The sequence below is a fragment of the Panulirus ornatus genome, chromosome 46 (assembly GCF_036320965.1).
Source record: "Panulirus ornatus isolate Po-2019 chromosome 46, ASM3632096v1, whole genome shotgun sequence".
In the NCBI taxonomy this organism is placed as follows: domain Eukaryota; kingdom Metazoa; phylum Arthropoda; class Malacostraca; order Decapoda; family Palinuridae; genus Panulirus; species Panulirus ornatus.
This window is the reverse complement of record NC_092269.1, coordinates 16929987-16950557: the sequence shown is the minus strand read 5'-3', so window position 1 is coordinate 16950557 and position 20571 is coordinate 16929987. Positions and strand designations below refer to the sequence as shown.

At 40.9% G+C, this 20571-nt stretch overlaps 1 protein-coding gene across 1 annotated transcript in view; it reads right to left on the bottom strand.

Moving 5' to 3' along the window:
* The window catches only part of LOC139763323 (probable glutamate receptor), a 239562-nt gene that overhangs the window by 130148 nt on the left and 88843 nt on the right, over window positions 1-20571 (bottom strand). The window contains exons 5-6 of the mRNA XM_071689344.1: window positions 11529-11829; window positions 6665-6685 (exon numbers count right to left, since the gene is read on the bottom strand). Coding sequence (XP_071545445.1) covers window positions 6665-6685; window positions 11529-11829 — 322 coding nt within the window. The remainder of the gene's footprint in view (window positions 1-6664; window positions 6686-11528; window positions 11830-20571) is intronic.

Genomic DNA, 20571 nt, shown 5'->3' with positions numbered 1-20571 from the left:
TTCCAACATCTTTTTATTCTACCTAAAATTTAGTGATACTCTCTCAACCCAACTATAATCTACCCTCTTTTTCGCCTGTTGCACCTTTCTCTTGACTTCCTGCCTGTTTCTTTTATACATCTCCCAGTCATTTGCATTATTTCCCTGCAAAAATAATCCAAATGCCTCTCTCTTTTCTTTTACTAATAATCTTACTTCTTCATTCCCCCACTCTCTACCCTTTCTAATCTGCCCACCTCCCACGTTTCTCATGCCACAAGCATCTTTTGTGCAAGCCATCACTTCTTTTCTAAATACATCCCGTTCCTCCCCCACTCCCCTTACGTCATTTGTTCTCACCTTTTTCTCTACTAGTAGTTCCTGACACAAGTCTTCTTCCCAAGCTCACTTACTCTCACCACTCTGTTCACCCCAACCTTCTCTTTTCTTTTCTGAAAACCTCTAAGAATCTTCACCTTCGTCTCCATAAGATAATGATCAGATATCCCTCCAATTGCACCGTTCAGCACATTCACATCCAAAAGTTTCTCCTTTGCGCGCCTATCAATTAACACGTAATCCAATAAATCACTCTTACCATCTCTCCCACTTACATACATATGCTTATGTATATCTCTCTTTATAAACCAGGTATTTTCAATCATCATTCCTTTTTCAGCACATAAATCTACAAGCTCTTCACCATTTCCATCTACAACACTGAACACTCCTGTACACCTATTATCCCCGCAACTGCCACATTAATCACCTTTGCATTTAAATCACCCATCACCATAACTCGGTTTCGTGCATCAAAACTACTAAAGCACTCACTCAGCTGCTCCCAAAACACTTACCTCTTATGATATTTCTTCTCACGCCCAGGTGCATATCCAGCAATATTCACCTATCTCTCTCTCCATCCACTTTCAGTTTTACCCATATCAATTTAGAATTTACTTTCGTACACTCTTTCACATACTCCCACCACTCCCGTTTTAGGAGTAGTGCTACTCCTTCCCTTGCTCCTCTCCTCTCACTAACCACTGACTTTACTCCCAAGACTTTCCCAAACCACTCTTCCCCTTTAAGCTTGAGCTTTCACTCGGAGCCAGAACATCCAGGTTCCTTTCCTCAAGCATACTGCAAATCTCTCCTTTTTTCTCATCTTGGTTACATCCACACACATTTAGACACATCAATCTGAGCCTTCGAGGAGGATTAGCACTACCCGCATGACTCTTTCATCTGTTTCCCTTTTAGAAAGTTTAAATGCAAGGGGAGGAGGATTTCTAACCCCTGCTCCCGCCCTCTTTAGTCGCCTTCTACGACACGTGAGGAATATGTGGGAAGTTTCCCGAGGGATAGGGAAGAAAGAATACTCCCTATGAATTCCTTGCGTATCGTAGGCGACAAAAAGGTAAGGAAGCGGAGACTGGAAGTCCTTGCATCCCGTTTTTCATTATGCAGAGAAGAGGGCCAATTGAGGTTATACCTTCTTAAGGCTCAGTCCTCTGTTCTTAACGTTACATCCCAAACGCGGGAAATGGGAATATGTATGAAAAGATTATATATATATATATATATATATATATATATATATATATATATATATATATATATATATATATATATATATATATATATGTATACATATATATATATATATATATATATATATATATATATATATATATATATATATATATATATATATATATATATATATATATATATATATATATATATATATATATATTTATTTATTTATTTATATATATTTATTTATTATACTTTGTCGCTGTCTCCCGCGTATGGAATTTATTAAAAAAGGGGGTGACTGTATTGTTGACTGGTTGGTAAGGTTATTTAATGTATGTATGACTCATGGTGAGGTGCCTGAGGATTGGCGGAATGCGTGCATAGTGCCATTGTACAAAGGCAAAGGAGATAAGAGTGAGTGCTCAAATTACAGAGGTATAAGTTTGTTGAGTATTCCTGGTAAGTTATATGGGAGGGTATTGATTGAGAGGGTGAAGGCATGTACAGAGCATCAGATTGGGGAAGAGCAGTGTGGTTTCAGAAGTGGTAGAGGATGTGTGGATCAGGTGTTTGCTTTGAAGAATGTATGTGAGAAATACTTAGAAAAGCAAATGGATTTGTATGTAGCATTTATGGATCTGGAGAAGGCATATGATAGAGTTGATAGAGATGCTCTGTGGAAGGTATTAAGAATATATGGTGTGGGAGGAAAGTTGTTAGAAGCAGTGAAAAGTTTTTATCGAGGATGTAAGATATGTGTACGTGTAGGAAGAGAGGAAAGTGATTGGTTCTCAGTGAATGTAGGTTTGCGGCAGGGGTGTGTGATGTCTCCATGGTTGTTTAATTTGTTTATGGATGGGGTTGTTAGGGAGGTAAATGCAAGAGTTTTGGAAAGAGGGGCAAGTATGAAGTCTGTTGGGGATGAGAGAACTTGGGAAGTGAGTCAGTTGTTGTTCGCTGATGATACAGCGCTGGTGGCTGATTCATGTGAGAAACTGCAGAAGCTGGTGACTGAGTTTGGAAAAGTGTGTGGAAGAAGAAAGTTAAGAGTAAATGTGAATAAGAGCAAGGTTATTAGGTAAAGTAGGGTTGAGGGTCAAGTCAATTGGGAGGTGAGTTTGAATGGAGAAAAACTGGAGGAAGTGAAGTGTTTTAGATATCTGGGAGTGGATCTGGCAGCGGATGGAACCATGGAAGCGGAGGTGGATCATAGGGTGGGGGAGCGGGCGAAAATCCTGGGGCCTTGAAGAATGTGTGGAAGTCGAGAACATTATCTCGGAAAGCAAAAATGGGTATGTTTGAAGGAATAGTGGTTCCAACAATGTTGTATGGTTGCGAGGCGTGGGCTATGGATAGAGTTGTGCGCAGGAGGATGGATGTGCTGGAAATGAGATGTTTGAGGACAATGTGTGGTGTGAGGTGGTTTGATCGAGTGAGCAATGTAAGGGTAAGAGAGATGTGTGGAAATAAAAAGAGCGTGGTTGAGAGAGCAGAAGAGGGTGTTTTGAAGTGGTTTGGGCATATGGAGAGGATGAGTGAGGAAAGATTGACCAAGAGGATATATGTGTCGGAGGTGGAGGGAACAAGCAGAAGAGGGAGACCAAATTGGAAGTGGAAAGTTGGAGTGAAAAAGATTTTGTGTGATCGGGGCCTGAACATGCAGGAGGGTGAAAGGAGGGTAAGGAATAGAGTGAATTGGAGCGATGTGGTATACCGGGGTTGACGTGCTGTCAGTGGATTTAATCAGGGCATGTGAAGCGTCTGGGGTAAACCATGGAAAGCTGTGTAGATATGTATATTTGCGTGTGTGGACGTATGTATATACATGTGTATGGGGGTGGGTTGGGCCATTTCTTTCGTCTGTTTCCTTGCGCTACCTCGCAAACGCGGGAGACAGCGACAGAGCAAAAAAAAAAAAAAAAGATAGTACCTGTGGATAGGGGAGAAAGAATACTTCCCACGTATTCCCTGCGTGTCGTAGAAGGCGACTAAAAGGGAAGGGAGCGGGGGACTGGAAATCCTCCCCTCTCTCTTTTTTTTTTTTCAAAGGAAGGAACAGAGAAGGGGGCTGGATGAGGATGTTTCCTCAGAGGCCCAGTCCTCTGTTCTTGACGCTATTTCGCTGACGCGGGAAATGGCGAATAGTATGAAAAACACACACACACACACACACACATATATATATATATATATATATATATATATATATATATATATATATATATATATATATATATATATATATATATATATTCTATTTATTTATTTTGCTTACTCGCTGTCTCCTGCGTTTGCGAGGTAGCGCAAGGAAACAGACAAAAGAAAAGGCCCAACCCACCCCCATACATATGTATATATATACACGTCCACACACGCAAATACACATACCTATACATCTCAATGTACACACATATATATATATATACAAACACAGACACATACTTATATACACATGTGCATAATTCATACTGTCTGCCTTTATTCATTCCCATGGTCACCGCGCCACACATGGAAAAACATCCCCCTACCCCCTCATGTCTGCGAAGTAGCGCTAAGAAAAGACAACAAAGGCCCCATTCGTTCACACTCAGTCTCTAGCTGTCATGCAACAATGCCCGAAACCACAGTTCCCTTTCCACATCCAGGCCCCACACAACTTTCAATAGTTTACCCCAGACGCTTCACATGCCCTGATTCAATCCATTGACAGCACGTCGACTCCGATATACCACATCGATCCAACTCACTCTTTTCCTTGCCCGCCTTTCACCCTCCTGCATGTTCAAGCCCCGATCACTCAAAATCTTTTTCACTCCATCTTTCCACCTCCAATGTGGTCTCTCACTTCTCCTCGTTCCCTCCACCTCCGACATATATATTACCTTGGACAATCTTTCCTCACTCGTTCTCTCCAGTTGCCTAAACCATTTTAAAGCACCCTCTTCTGCTCTTTCAACCACGCTCTTTTTATTTCAAAACACACACACACGCACACACATATATATATATATATACATATATATATATATATATATATATATATATATATATATATATATATATATATATATATATATATATATATATATATATATATATATATATATATATATATATATATATATATATGTATATATATATATATATATATATATATATATATATATATATATATATATATATATATATATATATATATATATATATTATTTATCTATTTATTTTGCTTTGTCGCTGTCTCCTGCGTTTGCGAGGTAGCGCAAGGAAACAGACGAAAGAAATGGCCCAACCCACAGCCAAAAACATGTATATACATACACGTCCACACATGCAAATATACATACCTATACATCTCAATGTACATATATATATATACACACAGACATATACCTATATACCCATGCACACACTTCACACTGTCTGCCTTTATTCATTCCCATCGCCACCTCGTCACACATGGAATACCATCCCCCTTCCCCCTCATGTGTGCGAGATAGCGCTAAGAAAAGACAACAAAGGCCCCATTCGTTCACACTAAGTCTCTAGCTGTCATGCAATAATGCCCGAAACCACAGCTCCCTTTCCACATCCAGGCCCCACGCAACTTTCCATGGTTTACCACAGACGCTTCACATGCCCTAATTCAATCCACTGACAGCACGTCAACCCCGGTATACCACATCGATCCAATTCACTCTATTCCTTGGCCGCCTTTCACCCTCCTGCATGTTCAGGCTCCGATCACTCAAAATCTTTTTCCACTCCATCTTTCCGCCTCCAATTTGGTCTCCCACTTATATATATATATATATATATATATATATATATATATATATATATATATATATATATATATATATATATATATATATATATATATATATATATATATATATATATATATATATATATATATATATATATATTTTTTTTTTTTTTTTTTTTTTTTTATACTTTGTCGCTGTCTCCCGCGTTTGCGAGGTAGCGCAAGGAAACAGACGAAAGAAATGGCTCCCCCCCCATACACATGTACATACACACGTCCACACACGCAAATATACATACCTACACAGCTTTCCATGGTTTACCCCAGACGCTTCACATGCCTTGATTCAATCCACTGACAGCACGTCAACCCCTGTATACCACATCGCTCCAATTCACTCTATTCCTTGCCCTCCTTTCACCCTCCTGCATGTTCAGGCCCCGATCACACAAAATCTTTTTCACTCCATCTTTCCACCTCCAATTTGGTCTCCCTCTTCTCCTCGTTCCCTCCACCTCCGACACATATATCCTCTTGGTCAATCTTTACTCACTCATTCTCTCCATGTGCCCAAACCATTTCAAAATACCCTCTTCTGCTCTCTCAACCACGCTCTTTTTATTTCCACACATCTCTCTTACCCTTACGTTACTTACTCGATCAAACCACCTCACACCACACATTGTCCTCAAACATCTCATTTCCAGCACATCCATCCTCCTGCGCACAACTCTATCCATAGCCCACGCCTCGCAACCATACAACATTGTTGGAACCACTATTCCTTCAAACATACCCATTTTTGCTTTCCGAGATAATGTTCTCGACTTCCACACATTTTTCAAGGCTCCCAAAATTTTCGCCCCCTCCCCCACCCTATGATCCACTTCCGCTTCCATGGTTCCATCCGCTGACAGATCCACTCCCAGATATCTAAAACACTTCACTTCCTCCAGTTTTTCTCCATTCAAACTCACCTCCCAATTGACTTGACCCTCAACCCTACTGTACCTAATAACCTTGCTCTTATTCACATTTACTCTTAACTTTCTTCTTCCACACACTTTACCAAACTCAGTCACCAGCTTCTGCAGTTTCTCACATGAATCAGCCACCAGCGCTGTATCATCAGCGAACAACAACTGACTCACTTCCCAAGCTCTCTCATCCCCAACAGACTTCATACTTGCCCCTCTTTCCAGGACTCTTGCATTTACCTCCCTAACAACCCCATCCATAAACAAATTAAACAACCATGGAGACATCACACACCCCTGCCGCAAACCTACATTCACTGAGAACCAATCACTTTCCTCTCTTCCTACACGTACACATGCCTTACATCCTCGATAAAAACTTTTCACTGCTTCTAACAACTTTCCTCCCACACCATATATTCTTAATACCTTCCACAGAGCATCTCTATCAACTCTATCATATGCCTTCTCCAGATCCATAAATGCTACATACAAATCCATTTGCTTTTCTAAGTATTTCTCACATACATTCTTCAAAGCAAACACCTGATCCACACATCCTCTACCACTTCTGAAACCGCACTGCTCTTCCCCAATCTGATGCTCTGTACATGCCTTCACCCTCTCAATCAATACCCTCCCATATAATTTACCAGGAATACTCAACAAATTTATACCTCTGTAATTTGAGCACTCACTCTTATCCCCTTTGCCTTTGTACAATGGCACTATGCACGCATTCCGCTAATCCTCAGGCACCTCACCATGAGTCATACATACATTAAATAACCTTACCAACCAGTCAACAGTACAGTCACCCCCTTTTTTAATGAATTCCACTGCAATATTTATATATATATATATATATATATATATATATATATATATATATATATATATATATATATATATATATATATATATATATATATATATATTCAGAGAAGAGGTAGTAAAAGCATTGCGGAAGATTGGTTTGGATGGTCTTGCAGTAGAATTTATTGAAATAAAGGTGGTGACTGTATTGTTGACTGGTTGGTAAGGTTATTTTATGTATGAATCATTCATGGTAAGGTCCCTGAGGATTGGCGGAATGCTTGCATAGTGCCATTGTACAAAGGCAAAGGGGCCAAAGGTGAGTGCTCAAATTACAGAGGTATAAGTTTGTTGAGTATTCCTGGAAAATTACATGGGAGGGTATTGAATGAGAGGGTGAAGTCATGTACAGAGAATGAGATTGGGGAAGAGCATTGTGATTTCAGAAGTGGTAAAGGATATGTGGATCAGGTGTTTGCTTTGAGGAATAGATGTGAGAAATACCTAGAAAAACAAATGGATTTGAATGTAGCATTTATGGATCTGGAGAAGGCATATGATAGAGTTGATAGAGATACTCTGTGGAAGGTATTAAGAATATATGGTGTGGGAGGAAAGTTGTTAGAAGCAGTGAAAAGTTTTTATTCGAGGATGTAAGGCATATGTATGTGTAGGAAGAGAGGAAAGTGATTGGTTCTCAGTGAATGTAGGTTTGCGGCAGGGGTGTGTGATGTCTCCATGGTTATTAAATTTGTTTATGGATGGGTTTGTTAGGGAGGTGAATGCAAGAATTTTAGAAAGACGGGCAAGCATGCTGTCTGTTGTGGATGAGGGAGCTTGTGAAGTGAGTCAGTTGTTGTTCGCTGATGATACAGCACTGGTGACTGATTCATGTGAGAAACCGCAGAAGCTGGTAGCTGAGTTTGGTAAGGTGTGTGAAAGGAGAAAGTTGAGAGTAAATGTGAATAAGAGCAAGGTTATTAGGTACAGTAGGGTTGAGGGTCAAGTCAATTGGGAGGTAAGTTTGAATGGAGAAAAACTGGAGGAAGTGAAGTGTTTTAGATATCTGGGAGTGGATTTGGCGGCGGATGGGGCCATGGAAGCTAAAGTGAATCATAGGGTGGGGGAGGGGGCGAAAATTTTGGGAGCCTTAAAGAATGTGTGGAAGTCGAGAACATTATCTCGGTAAGCAAAACCGGGTATGTTTGAAGGAATAGTGGTCCCAACAATGTTGTATGGCTGCGAGGCGTGGGCTATGGATAGAGTTGTGCGCAGGAAGGTTGATGTGCTGGAAATGAGATGTTTGAGGACAATGTGTGGTGTGAGGTGGTTTGATCGAGTAAGTAACGTAAGGGTAAGAGAGATGTGTGGAAATAAAAAGAGCGTGGTTGAGATAGCAGAAGAGGGTGTTTTGAAATGGTTTTGGCACATGGAGAGAATGAGTGAGGAAAGATTGACCAAGAGGATATATGTGTCGGAGGTGGAGGAAACGAGGAGAAGAGGGAGACCAAATTGGAGGTGGAAAGATGGAGTGAAAAAGATTTTGTGTGATCGGGGCTTGAACATGCAGGAGGGTGAAAGGAGGGCAAGGAATAGAGTGAATTGGATCGATGTGGTATACCGGGTTGGACGTGCTGTCAATGGATTGAATCAGGGCATGTGAAGCGTCTGGGGTAAACCATGGAAAGCTGTGTAGGTATGTATATTTGCGTGTGTGGACGTATGTATATACATATGTATGGGGGTGGGTTGGGCCATTTCTTTCGTCTGTTTACTTGCGGTACCTCGCAAACGCGGGAGACAGCGGCAAAAAAAAGAGAAAAAAATATATATGTATATATCTTTTTCTGTCATTTATTTTGCTTTGTCGCTGTCTCCCTCGTTAGAGAGGTAGCGCAAGGAAACAGACGAAAGAATGACCCAACCCACCAACATACACATGTACGTACATACACGTCCACACACCCTATATACATACCAACATATCTCAACGTATACATATATATATACACACACAGACATATAAATATATAAACATGTACATAGTCATACTGTCTGCCTTTATTCATTCCCATCGGGACCCCGCCACACATGAAATGACAACCCCCTCCAACCGCATATGCGAGAGGCAGCGCTAGGAAAAGACAACAAATGACACATTCGTTCACACTAAGTCTCTACTTGTTCTGTACAATGCACTGAAACCATAGCTCTCTTTCCACATCTAGGCACCACAGAACTTTCCATGGTTTAAACTAGACGCTTCATATTTCCTGACCAATCCATTGACAGCACGTCGATCCCGGTATACCACATCGTTCCACTTCACTCTATTCCTTGCACGCCTTTCACCCTCCTGCATGTTCAGGCCCCGATCACACAAAATCTTTTTCACTCCATCTTTCCAACTCCAATTTGGTCTGCCACTTCTTCATGCAGTATATATGTTTTAGATATCTGGGAGTGGATCTGTCAGCGGATGGAACCATGGAAGCGGAAGTGGATCATAGGGTGGGGGAGGGGGCGAAAATTTTGGGAGCCTTGAAAAATGTGTGGAGTCGAGAACATTATCTCGGAAAGCAAAAATGGGTATGTTTGAAGGAATAGTGGTACCAACAATGTTGTATGGTTGCGAGGCGTGGGCTATGGATAGAGATGTGCGCAGGAGGATGGATGTGCTGGAAATGAGATGTTTGAGGAAAATGTGTGGTGTGAGGTGGTTTGATCGAGTAAGTAACGTAAGGGTAAGAGAGATGTGTGGAAATAAAAAGAGCGTGGTTGAGAGAGCAGAAGAGGGTGTTTTGAAATGGTTTGGGCACATGGAGAGAATGAGTGAGGAAAGATTGACCAAGAGGATATATGTGTCGGAGGTGGAGGGAACGAGGAGAAGAGGGAGACCAAATTGGAGGTGGAAAGATGGAGTGAAAAAGATTTTGTGTGATCGGGGCCTGAACATGCAGGAGGGTGAAAGGAGGGCAAGGAATAGAGTGAATTGGAGCGATGTGGTATACAGGGGTTGACGTGCTGTCAGTGGATTGAATCAAGGCATGTGAAGCGTCTGGGGTAAACCATGGAAAGCTGTGTAGGTATGTATATTTGCGTGTGTGGACGTGTGTATGTACATGTGTATGGGGGGGGGGTTGGGCCATTTCTTTCGTCTGTTTCCTTGCGCTACCTCGCAAACGCGGGAGACAGCGACAAAGTATAAAAAAAAAAAAAAAAAAAAAAAAAATATATATATATATATATATATATATATATATATATATATATATATATATATATATATATATATATATATATATATATATATATATATATATATATATATATATATATATATATATTCCTCTCTTCCTACACGTACACATGCCTTACATCCTCGATAAAAACTTTTCACTGCTTCTAACAACTTGACTCCCACACCATATATTCTTAATACCTTCCACAGAGCAACTCTATTAACTCGATCATATGCCTTCTCCAGATCCATAAATGCTACATACAAATCCATTTGCTTTGGTAAGTATTTCTCACTTATATTCTTCAAAGCAAACACCTGATCCACACATCCTCTACCACTTCTGAAACCACACTGCTCTTCCCCAATCTGATGCTCTGTACATGCCTTCACCCTCTCAATCAATACCCTCCCATATAATTTACCAGAAATACTCAAGAAACTTATACCTTTGTAATTTGAGCACTCACTCTTATCCCCTTTGCCTTTGTACAATGGCACTATGCACGCATTCCGCCAATCCTCAGGCACCTCAACATGAGTCATATATACATTAGATAACCTTACCAACCAGTCAGTGATATAGTCACTCCCTTTTTTTAATAAATTCCACTGCAATATTATCCAAACCTGCTCCCTTGCCGGCTTTCATCTTCCGCAAAGCTTTTACTACCTCTTCTCTGTTTACCAAATCACTTTCCCTAACCCTCTCACTTTGCACACCACCTCGACCAAAACACCCTATATCTGCCACCCTATCATCAAGCACATGTTTGATATATATATATATATATATATATATATATATATATATATATATATATATATATATATATATATATATATATATATATATATATATATATATATATATATATATATATATATATATATAATTGAATATGTACATCGAGGTGATGTGGTTTCATAAATCTTCATTTTGACATATTTACTGAAAGACAAAAAGAGGCCAAAAGCAGCATATATCGAGTATGAAGAATTGGAACCCATAAAACTCAAAGACGCTTTAGATGATACTTATGAATGGTTGAACACGGGACACATGACAATCTTAATTCGTTCTGTCTCTGCATTTGAGAGCACTCTCATGAAATAAGTAAATAGCACTGAATTGATTATATCATTATATCATAGGAAAATTCTTCTTAACAGATCATGAATGGGACAAATGTACATACTAACATACCTTGTTGAAGTAATATGCGAATAAAGTCTGATGATTTCATCTGCCAGTTTACTCTGTTGATTGCGGTGCGGGAGAGATATGAATGTATGAGAAACTTTGAGGCTAGCAACACGAGCAGTGCCGTCAGGATAGCCGCCCACACCATAGGAGTGAGGGGCAGCAGGAAGCCCCAGGGGTCCACTTCAGGCCGCCCTCGACCAGCCATGAATAACACGTAACTCATATCTAGAGGTGTGGTCAAGTCTACCACCTCAGACCGGCTGGCAGTGATACTGAAGGGACCGACGGCGAAATCCGCCTCCTGCATTCGTCATGAAAAATAATTATTTAATAGCAAAAATGATGATCCTTTAGTAAGAATGTCTTTGAAGAAATTTATACATCTTGTGGTGAAGAGATGGGATATGAAAAAAGAAATATACATCAAAGTTGTAAAACACAATACATATATATATATATATATATATATATATATATATATATATATATATATATATATATATATATATATATATATATATATATATATATATATATATATATACATATATATATATATATATATATATATATATATATATATATATATATATATATATATATATATTATATTTTTATTTTTTTATTATACTTTGTCGCTGTCTCCCGCGTTTGCGAGGTAGCGCAAGGAAACAGACGAAAGAAATGGCCCAACCCCCCCCATACACATGTATATACATACGTCCACACACGCAAATATACATACCTACACAGCTTTCCATGGTTTACCCCAGACGCTTCACATGCCCTGCTTCAATCCACTGACAGCACGTCAACCCCGGTATACCACATCGCTCCAATTCACTCTATTCCTTGCCCTCCTTTCACCCTCCTGCATGTTCAGGCCCCGATCACACAAAATCTTTTTCACTCCATCTTTCCACCTCCAATTTGGTCTCCCTCTTCTCCTTGTTCCCTCCACCTCCGACACATATATCCTCTTGGTCAATCTTTCCTCACTCATTCTCTCCATGTGCCCAAACCACTTCAAAACACCCTCCTCTGCTCTCTCAACCGCGCTCTTTTTATTTCCACACATCTCTCTTACCCTTACGTTACTCACTCGATCAAACCACCTCACTCCACATATTGTCCTCAAACATCTCATTTCCAGCGCATCCATCCTCCTGCGCACAACTCTATCCATAGCCCACGCCTCGCAACCATACAACATTGTTGGAACCACTATTCCTTCAAACATACCCATTTTTGCTTTCCGAGATAATGTTCTCGACTTCCACACATTCTTCAAGGCCCCCAGGATTTTCGCCCCCTCCCCCACCCTATGATCGACTTCCGCTTCCATGGTTCCATCCGCTGCCAGATCCACTCCCAGATATCAAAAACACTTCACTTCCTCAAGTTTTTCTCCATTTAAACTCACCTCCCAATTGACTTGACCCTCAACCCTACTGTACCTAATAACCTTGCTCTTATTCACATTTACTCTTAACTTTCTTCTTCCACACACTTTTCCAAACTCAGTCACCAGCTTCTGCAGTTTCTCACATGAATCAGCCACCAGCGCTGTATCATCAGCGAACAACAACTGACTCACTTCCCAAGCTCTCTCATCCCCAACAGACTTCATACTTGCCCCTCTTTTCAAAACTCTTGCATTTACCTCCCTAACAACCCCATCCATAAACAAATTAAACAACCATGGAGACATCACACACCCCTGCCGCAAACCTACATTCACTGAGAACCAATCACTTTCCTCTCTTCCTACACGTACACATGCCTTACATCCTCGATAAAAACTTTTCACTGCTTCTAACAATTTTCCTCCCACACCATATATTCTTAATACCTTCCACAGAGCATCTTTATCAACTCTATCATATGCCTTCTCCAGATCCATAAATGCTACATACAAATCCATTTGCTTTTCTAAGTATTTCTCACATACATTCTTCAAAGCAAACACCTGATCCACACATCCTCTACCACTTCTGAAACCACACTGCTCTTCCCCAATCTGATGCTCTGTACATGCCTTCACCCTCTCAATCAATACCCTCCCATATAATTTACCAGGAATACTCAACAAACTTATACCTCTGTAATTTAAGCACTCACTCTTATCCCCTTTGCCTTTGTACAATGGCACTATGCACGCATTCCGCCAATCCTCAGGCACCTCACCATATATATATATATATATATATATATATATATATATATTTTTTTTTCTTTTTTTCAAACTATTCGCCATTTCCCGCGTTAGCGAGGTAGCGTTAAGAACAGAGAACTGGGCCACTGAGGGAATATCCTCACCTGGCCCCCTTCTCTGTTCCTTCTTTTGGAAAATTAAAAAAAATTGAGAGGGGAGGATTTCCAGCCCCCCGCTCCCTCCCCTTTTAGTCGCCTTCTACGACACGCAGGGAATACGTGGGAAGTATTCTTTCTCTTCAAGTATGAAGTCTGTTGTGGATGAGAGAGCTTGGGAAGTGAGTCAGTTGTTGTTCGCTGATGATACAGCGCTGGTGGCTGATTCATGTGAGAAACTGCAGAAGCTGGTGACTGAGTTTGGTAAAGTGTATGAAAGAAGAAAGTTAAGAGTAAATGTGAATAAGAGCAAGGTTATTAGGTACAGTAGGGTTGAGGGTCAAGTCAATTGGGAGTTAAGTTTGAATGGAGAAAAACTGGAGGAAATAAAGTGTTTTAGATATATGGGAGTGGATTTGGCAGCGGATGGAACCATGGAAGCGTAAGTGAGTCATAGGGTGGGGGAGGGGGCGAAAATCCTGGGAGCCTTGAAGAATGTGTGGAAGTCGAGAACATTATCTCGGAAAGAAAAAATGTTTATGTTTGAAAGAATAGTGGTTCCAACAATGCTGTATGTTTGCGAGGCGTGGGCTATGGATAGAGTTGTGCGCAGGAGGGTGGATGTGCTGGAAATGAGATGTCTGAGGACAATTTGTGGTGTGAAGTGGTTTGATCGAGTAAGTAATGTAAGGGTAAGAGAGATGTGTGGAAATAAAAAGAGTGTGGTTGAGAGAGCAGAAGAGGTTGTTTTGAAATGGTTTGGGCACATGGAGAGAATGAGTGAGGAAAGATTGACCAAGAGGATATATGTGTCGCAGGTGGAGGGAACGAGGAGAAGTGGGAGACCAAATTGGAGGTGGATAGATGGAGTGAAAAAGATTTTGAGTGATCGGGGCCTGAGCATGCAGGAGGGTGAAAGGCGTGCAAGGAATAGAGTGAATTGGATCGATATGGTATACCGGGGTTGACGTGCTGTCAGTGGATTGAATCAGGGCATGTGAAGCGTCTGGGGTAAACCATGGAAAGTTGTGTGGGGCCTGGATGTGGAAAGGAAGCTGTGGTTTCGGGCATTAATGCATGACAGCTAGAGACTGAGAGTGAACGGAGGGGGTCTTTGTTGTCTTTTCCTAGCGCTACCTCGCACACATGAGGGGGGAGGGGGATGGTATTCCATGTGTGTCGAGTTGACGATGGGGATGAATAAAGGCAGACAGTGTGAATTGTGTGCATGGGTATATATGTATGTGTCTGTGTGTGTATATATATATGTGTACATTGAGATGTATAGGTATGTATATTTGCGTGTGTGGACGTGTATGTATACACATGTGTATGGGTGTGGGTTGGGCCATTTCTTTCGTCTGTTTCCTTGCGCTACCTCGCAAACGCGGGAGACAGCGACAAAGCAAAATAAATAATAAAAAGAAATGAATAAATATATATATATATGCATATATATATATATATATATATATATATATATATATATATATATATATATATATATATATATATATATATATATATATATATATATATATATATGCTAATACGTTTGTCAATCGGGAACCATTGCAACGCAAACCTCGTCAGGTGGTAGAGGGACCCGCAGTGTATCGAGACAGACTTCCCCAGAACTTTTTTAAAGGGGAAGTAATTGTTTATAGTTGTGTTACTGGAGTGATAGTTTTCATACATGGTGTTTTGACAAGAAAATAGTGAAATTGGAGAAAAATGTAGCTTAGACATTGAAGCTTATTGATACAGTGCTTAAATTGATGAGAACTGCTATTGACGTTTGTGTAAATAAATTATACATTTCCTTTTTCCATAGCCAGAGGTTGAACCATTATGTGACATTCATTTTTTTTTTTCATTCATTTCAAGCTAGAAGTTTCAGTTTTCTAAATTGTTTCTTACATTTTTCATATGTATATATATGTATGTGTGTGTGTGTGTATATGTGCGTATGTATGGGTATGTGTGTGTATGTGTATATGTATGTGTATATATATGTATATTATCCCTGGGGATAAGGGTGAAAGAGTACTTCCCACGTATTCCTCGCGTGTCGTAGAAAGCCACTAGAGGGGACGGGAGCGGGGGGCCCGAAATCCTCCCCTCCTTGTATTAACTTTCTAAAATGGGAAACAGAAGAAGGAGTCACGCGGGGAGTGCTCATCCTCCTCGAAGGCTCAGAGTGGGGTGCCTAAATGTGTGTGGATGTAACCAAGATGTGAAAAAAGGAGAGATAGGTAGTATGTTTGAGGAAAGGAACCTGGATGTTTTGGCTCTGAGTGAAACGAAGCTCAAAGGTAGAGGTGAAGAGTGGTTTGGGAATGTCTGGGGAGTAAAGTCAGGGGTTAGTGAGAGGACAAGAGCAAGGGAAGGAGTAGCAATACTTCTGAAACAGGAGTTGTGGGAGTATGTGATAGAGTGTAAGAAAGTAAATTCTCGATTAATATGGGTAAAACTGAAAGTTGATGGAGAGTGGTGGGTGATTATTGGTGCATATGCACCTGGGCATGAGAAGAAAGATCATGAGAGGCAAGTGTTTTGGGAGCAGCTGAATGAGTGGGTTAGTGGTTTTGATGCACGAGACCGGGTTATAGTGATGGGTGATTTGAATGCAAAGGTGAGTAATGTGGCAGTTGAGGGAATAATTGGTATACATGGGGTGTTCAGTGTTGTAAATGGAAATGGTGAACAGCTTGTAGATTTATGTGCTGAAAAAGGACTGATGATTGGGAATACTGGTTTAAAAAGCGAGATATACATAAGTATACTTATGTAAGTAGGAGAGATGGCCAGAGAGCGTTATTGGATTACGTGTTAATTGACAGGCGTGCGAAAGAGAGACTTTTGGATGTTAATGTGCTGAGAGGTGCAACTGGAGGGATGTCTGATCATTATCTTGTGGAGGCTAAGGTGAAGATTTGTATGGGTTTTCAGAAAAGAATAGTGAATGTTGGGGTGAAGAGGGTGGTGAGAGTAAGTGAGCTTGGGAAGGAGACCTGTGTGAGGAAGTACCAGGAGAGACTGAGTACAGAATGGAAAAAGGTGAGAACAATGGAAGTAAGGGGAGTGGGGGAGGAATGGGATGTATTTAGGGAATCAGTGATGGATTGCGCAAAAGATGCTTGTGGCATGAGAAAAGTGGGAGGTGGGTTGATTAGAAAGGGTAGTGAGTGGTGGGATGAAGAAGTAAGATTATTAGTGAAAGAGAAGAGAGAGGCATTTGGACGATTTTTGCAGGGAAAAAATGAAATTGAGTGGGAGATGTATAAAAGAAAGAGACAGGAGGTCAAGAGAAAGGTGCAAGAGGTGAAAAAAAGGGCAAATGAGAGTTGGGGTGAGAGAGTATCATTAAATTTTAGAGAGAATAAAAAGATGTTCTGGAAGGAGGTAAATAAAGTGCGTAAGACAAGGGAGCAAATGGGAACTTCAGTGAAGGGCGCAAATGGGGAGGTGATAACAAGTAGTGATGTGAGAAGGAGATGGAGTGAGTATTTTGAAGGTTTCTTGAATGTGTTTGATGATAGAGTGGCAGATATAGGGTGTTTTGGTCGAGGTGGTGTGCAAAGTGAGAGGGTTAGGGAAAATGATTTGGTAAACAGAGAAGAGGTAGTGAAAGCTTTGCGGAAGATGAAAGCCGGCAAGGCAGCAGGTTTGGATGGTATTGCAGTGGAATTTATTAAAAAAGGGGGTGACTGTATTGTGGACTGGTTGGTAAGGTTATTTAATGTATGTATGACTCATGGTGAGGTGCCGGAGGATTGGCGGAATGCGTGCATAGTGCCATTGTACAAAGGCAAAGGGGATAAGAGTGAGTGCTCAAATTACAGAGGTATAAGTTTGTTGAGTATTCCTGGTAAATTATATGGGAAGGTATTGATTGAGAGGGTGAAGGCATGTACAGAGCATCAGATCGGGGAAGAGCAGTGTGGTTTCAGAAGTGGTAGAGGATGTGTGGATCAGGTGTTTGCTTTGAAGAATGTATGTGAGAAATACTTAGAAAAGCAAATGGATTTGTATGTAGCATTTATGGATCTGGAGAAGGCATATGATAGAGTTGATAGAGATGCTCTGTGGAAGGTATTAAGAATATATGGTGTGGGAGGAAAGTTGTTAGAAGCAGTGAAAAGTTATTATCGAGGATGTAAGGCATGTGTACGTGTAGGAAGAGAGGAAAGTGATTGGTTCTCAGTGAATGTAGGTTTACGGCAGGGGTGTGTGATGTCTCCATGGTTGTTTAATTTGTTTATGGATGGGGTTGTTAGGGAGGTAAATGCAAGAGTTTTGGAAAGAGGGGCAAGTATGAAGTCTGTTGGGGATGAGAGAGCTTGGGAAGTGAGTCAGTTGTTGTTCGCTGATGATACAGCGCTGGTGGCTGATTCATGTGAGAAACTGCAGAAGCTGGTGACTGAGTTTGGTAAAGTGTGTGGAAGAAGAAAGTTAAGAGTAAATGTGAATAAGAGCAAGGTTATTAGGTACAGTATGGTTAATGGTCATGTCAATTGGGAGTTGAGTTTGAATTGAGAAAAACTGGAGGAAGTGAAGTGTTTTAGATATCTGGGAGTGGATCTGGCAGCGGATGGAACCATGGAAGCGGAAGTGGATCATAGGGTGGGGGAGGGGGCGAAAATTCTGGGGGCCTTGAAGAATGTGTGGAAGTCGAGAACATTATCTCGGAAAGCAAAAATGGGTATGTTTGAAGGAATAGTGGTTCCAACAATGTTGTATGGGTGCGAGGCGTGGGCTATGGATAGAGTTGTGCGCAGGAGGATGGATGTGCTGGAAATGAGATGTTTGAGGACAGTGTGTGGTGTGAGGTGGTTCGATCGAGTGAGTAACGTAAGGGTAAGAGAGATGTGTGGAAATAAAAAGAGCGTGGTTGAGAGAGCAGAAGAGGGTGTTTTGAAGTGGTTTGGGCAGATAGAGAGGATGAGTGAGGAAAGATTGACCAAGAGGATATATGTGTCGGAGGTGGAGGGAACAAGGAGAAGAGGGAGACCAAATTGGAGGTGGAAAGATGTAGTGAAAAAGATTTTGTGTGATCGGGGCCTGAACATGCAGGAGGGTGAAAGGAGGGCAAGGAATAGAGTGAATTGGAGCGTTGTGGTATACCGGGGTTGACGTGCTGTCAGTGGATTGATGCAGGGTATGTGAAGCGTCTGGGGTAAACCATGGAAAGCTGTGTAGGTATGTATATTTGCGTGTGTGGACTTATGTATATACATGTGTATGGGGGGTTGGGCCATTTCTTTCGTCTGTTTCCTTGCGCTACCTCGCAAACGCGGGAGACAGCGACAAAGTATAATAAAAATAAATATATATATATATATATATATATATATATATATATATATATATATATATATATATATATATATATATGACACTTTATCATACTTTGTTGCTGTGTACCGCGTTAGCGGGGAAGAGCAAAGAAACAGACGAAAGAATGGCCCAACCCACCCACATACACATGTATATACAAACAGGTCCGTGCACGTGCATATACATACACATATATTTTAACGTATACATATAGATACATATATAGATATATACATATGAACACATATGCATAATTCATACTTGCTGCCATTATTCATTCTTGTCCCCAACCCGTCAAACATGATATGACAACCCCATCCTCACTCCGCATGCGCGCGAGGTAGCGCTAGGAAAAGACAACAAAAGCCACATTCGTTCACACTCAGTCTCTAACAGTAATGTATAATGCACCGAAACCACAGCTCCCTTTCCACATCCAGGCACCACAAAACTCTCCATGGTTTATCCCAGACGCTTCACATGCCCTGGTTCAATCCATTGACAGAACGTCGACCCCGGTATACCACATCGATCCAATTCACTCTGCTTCTTGAACGCATTTCACCCTACTGCATATTCAGACCCCGATAGCTTAAAATCTTTTTCACTCCATCTTTCCACCTCCAATTTGGTCCCCCACTTCTCGTCCCCTCCATCTTTGACATGTATATCCTCTTTGTCAATCTTTCCTCACTCATTCTCTTCATGTGACCAAACCATTTCAAAACACCCTCTTCTGCTCTGAACAATACTCTTTTTATTACCACACATCTCTCTTACCCTTTCATTACTTACTCGATCAAACTTACTTACTCGATCAAACAACCTCACACCACATATTGTTTTCAAACGTCTCATTTCCAACAAATCCACCCTCCTCCGCACAACTCTATCTATAAGCCCATGCCTCGCAGCCATATAACATTGTTGGAACCACTGTTCCTTCAGACATAATCATCTTTGCTTTCCGAGACAATGTTTTCGCCTTTCACACACTTTTCAACGCTCCCAGAACTTTAGACCCCTCCCCCAAGCTGTGACTCACTCACGCTTCCATGTTTCCATCCGCTGCCAAATCCACCCACAGATATCTAAAACACTTCATTTCTTCTAGTTCTTCTCCATTCAAACTTAACCCCCAATTGACGTCTCCCTCAACCCTACTGTACCTAATAACCTTGCTCTTATTCACATTTACTCTCAGCTTTCTTCTTCACACACTTTACCAAACTCGGTCACCAGCTTCTTCAGTTTCTCAATCGAATCAACCAACAGCGCTGTATAATCAGCGAACAAAATCTGACTCACCTCCCAAGATCTCTCCATCACAAGAGACTGCATACTTGCCTCTCTTTCCAAAACTCTTGCCTTCACCTCCTTAACAACCCCATCC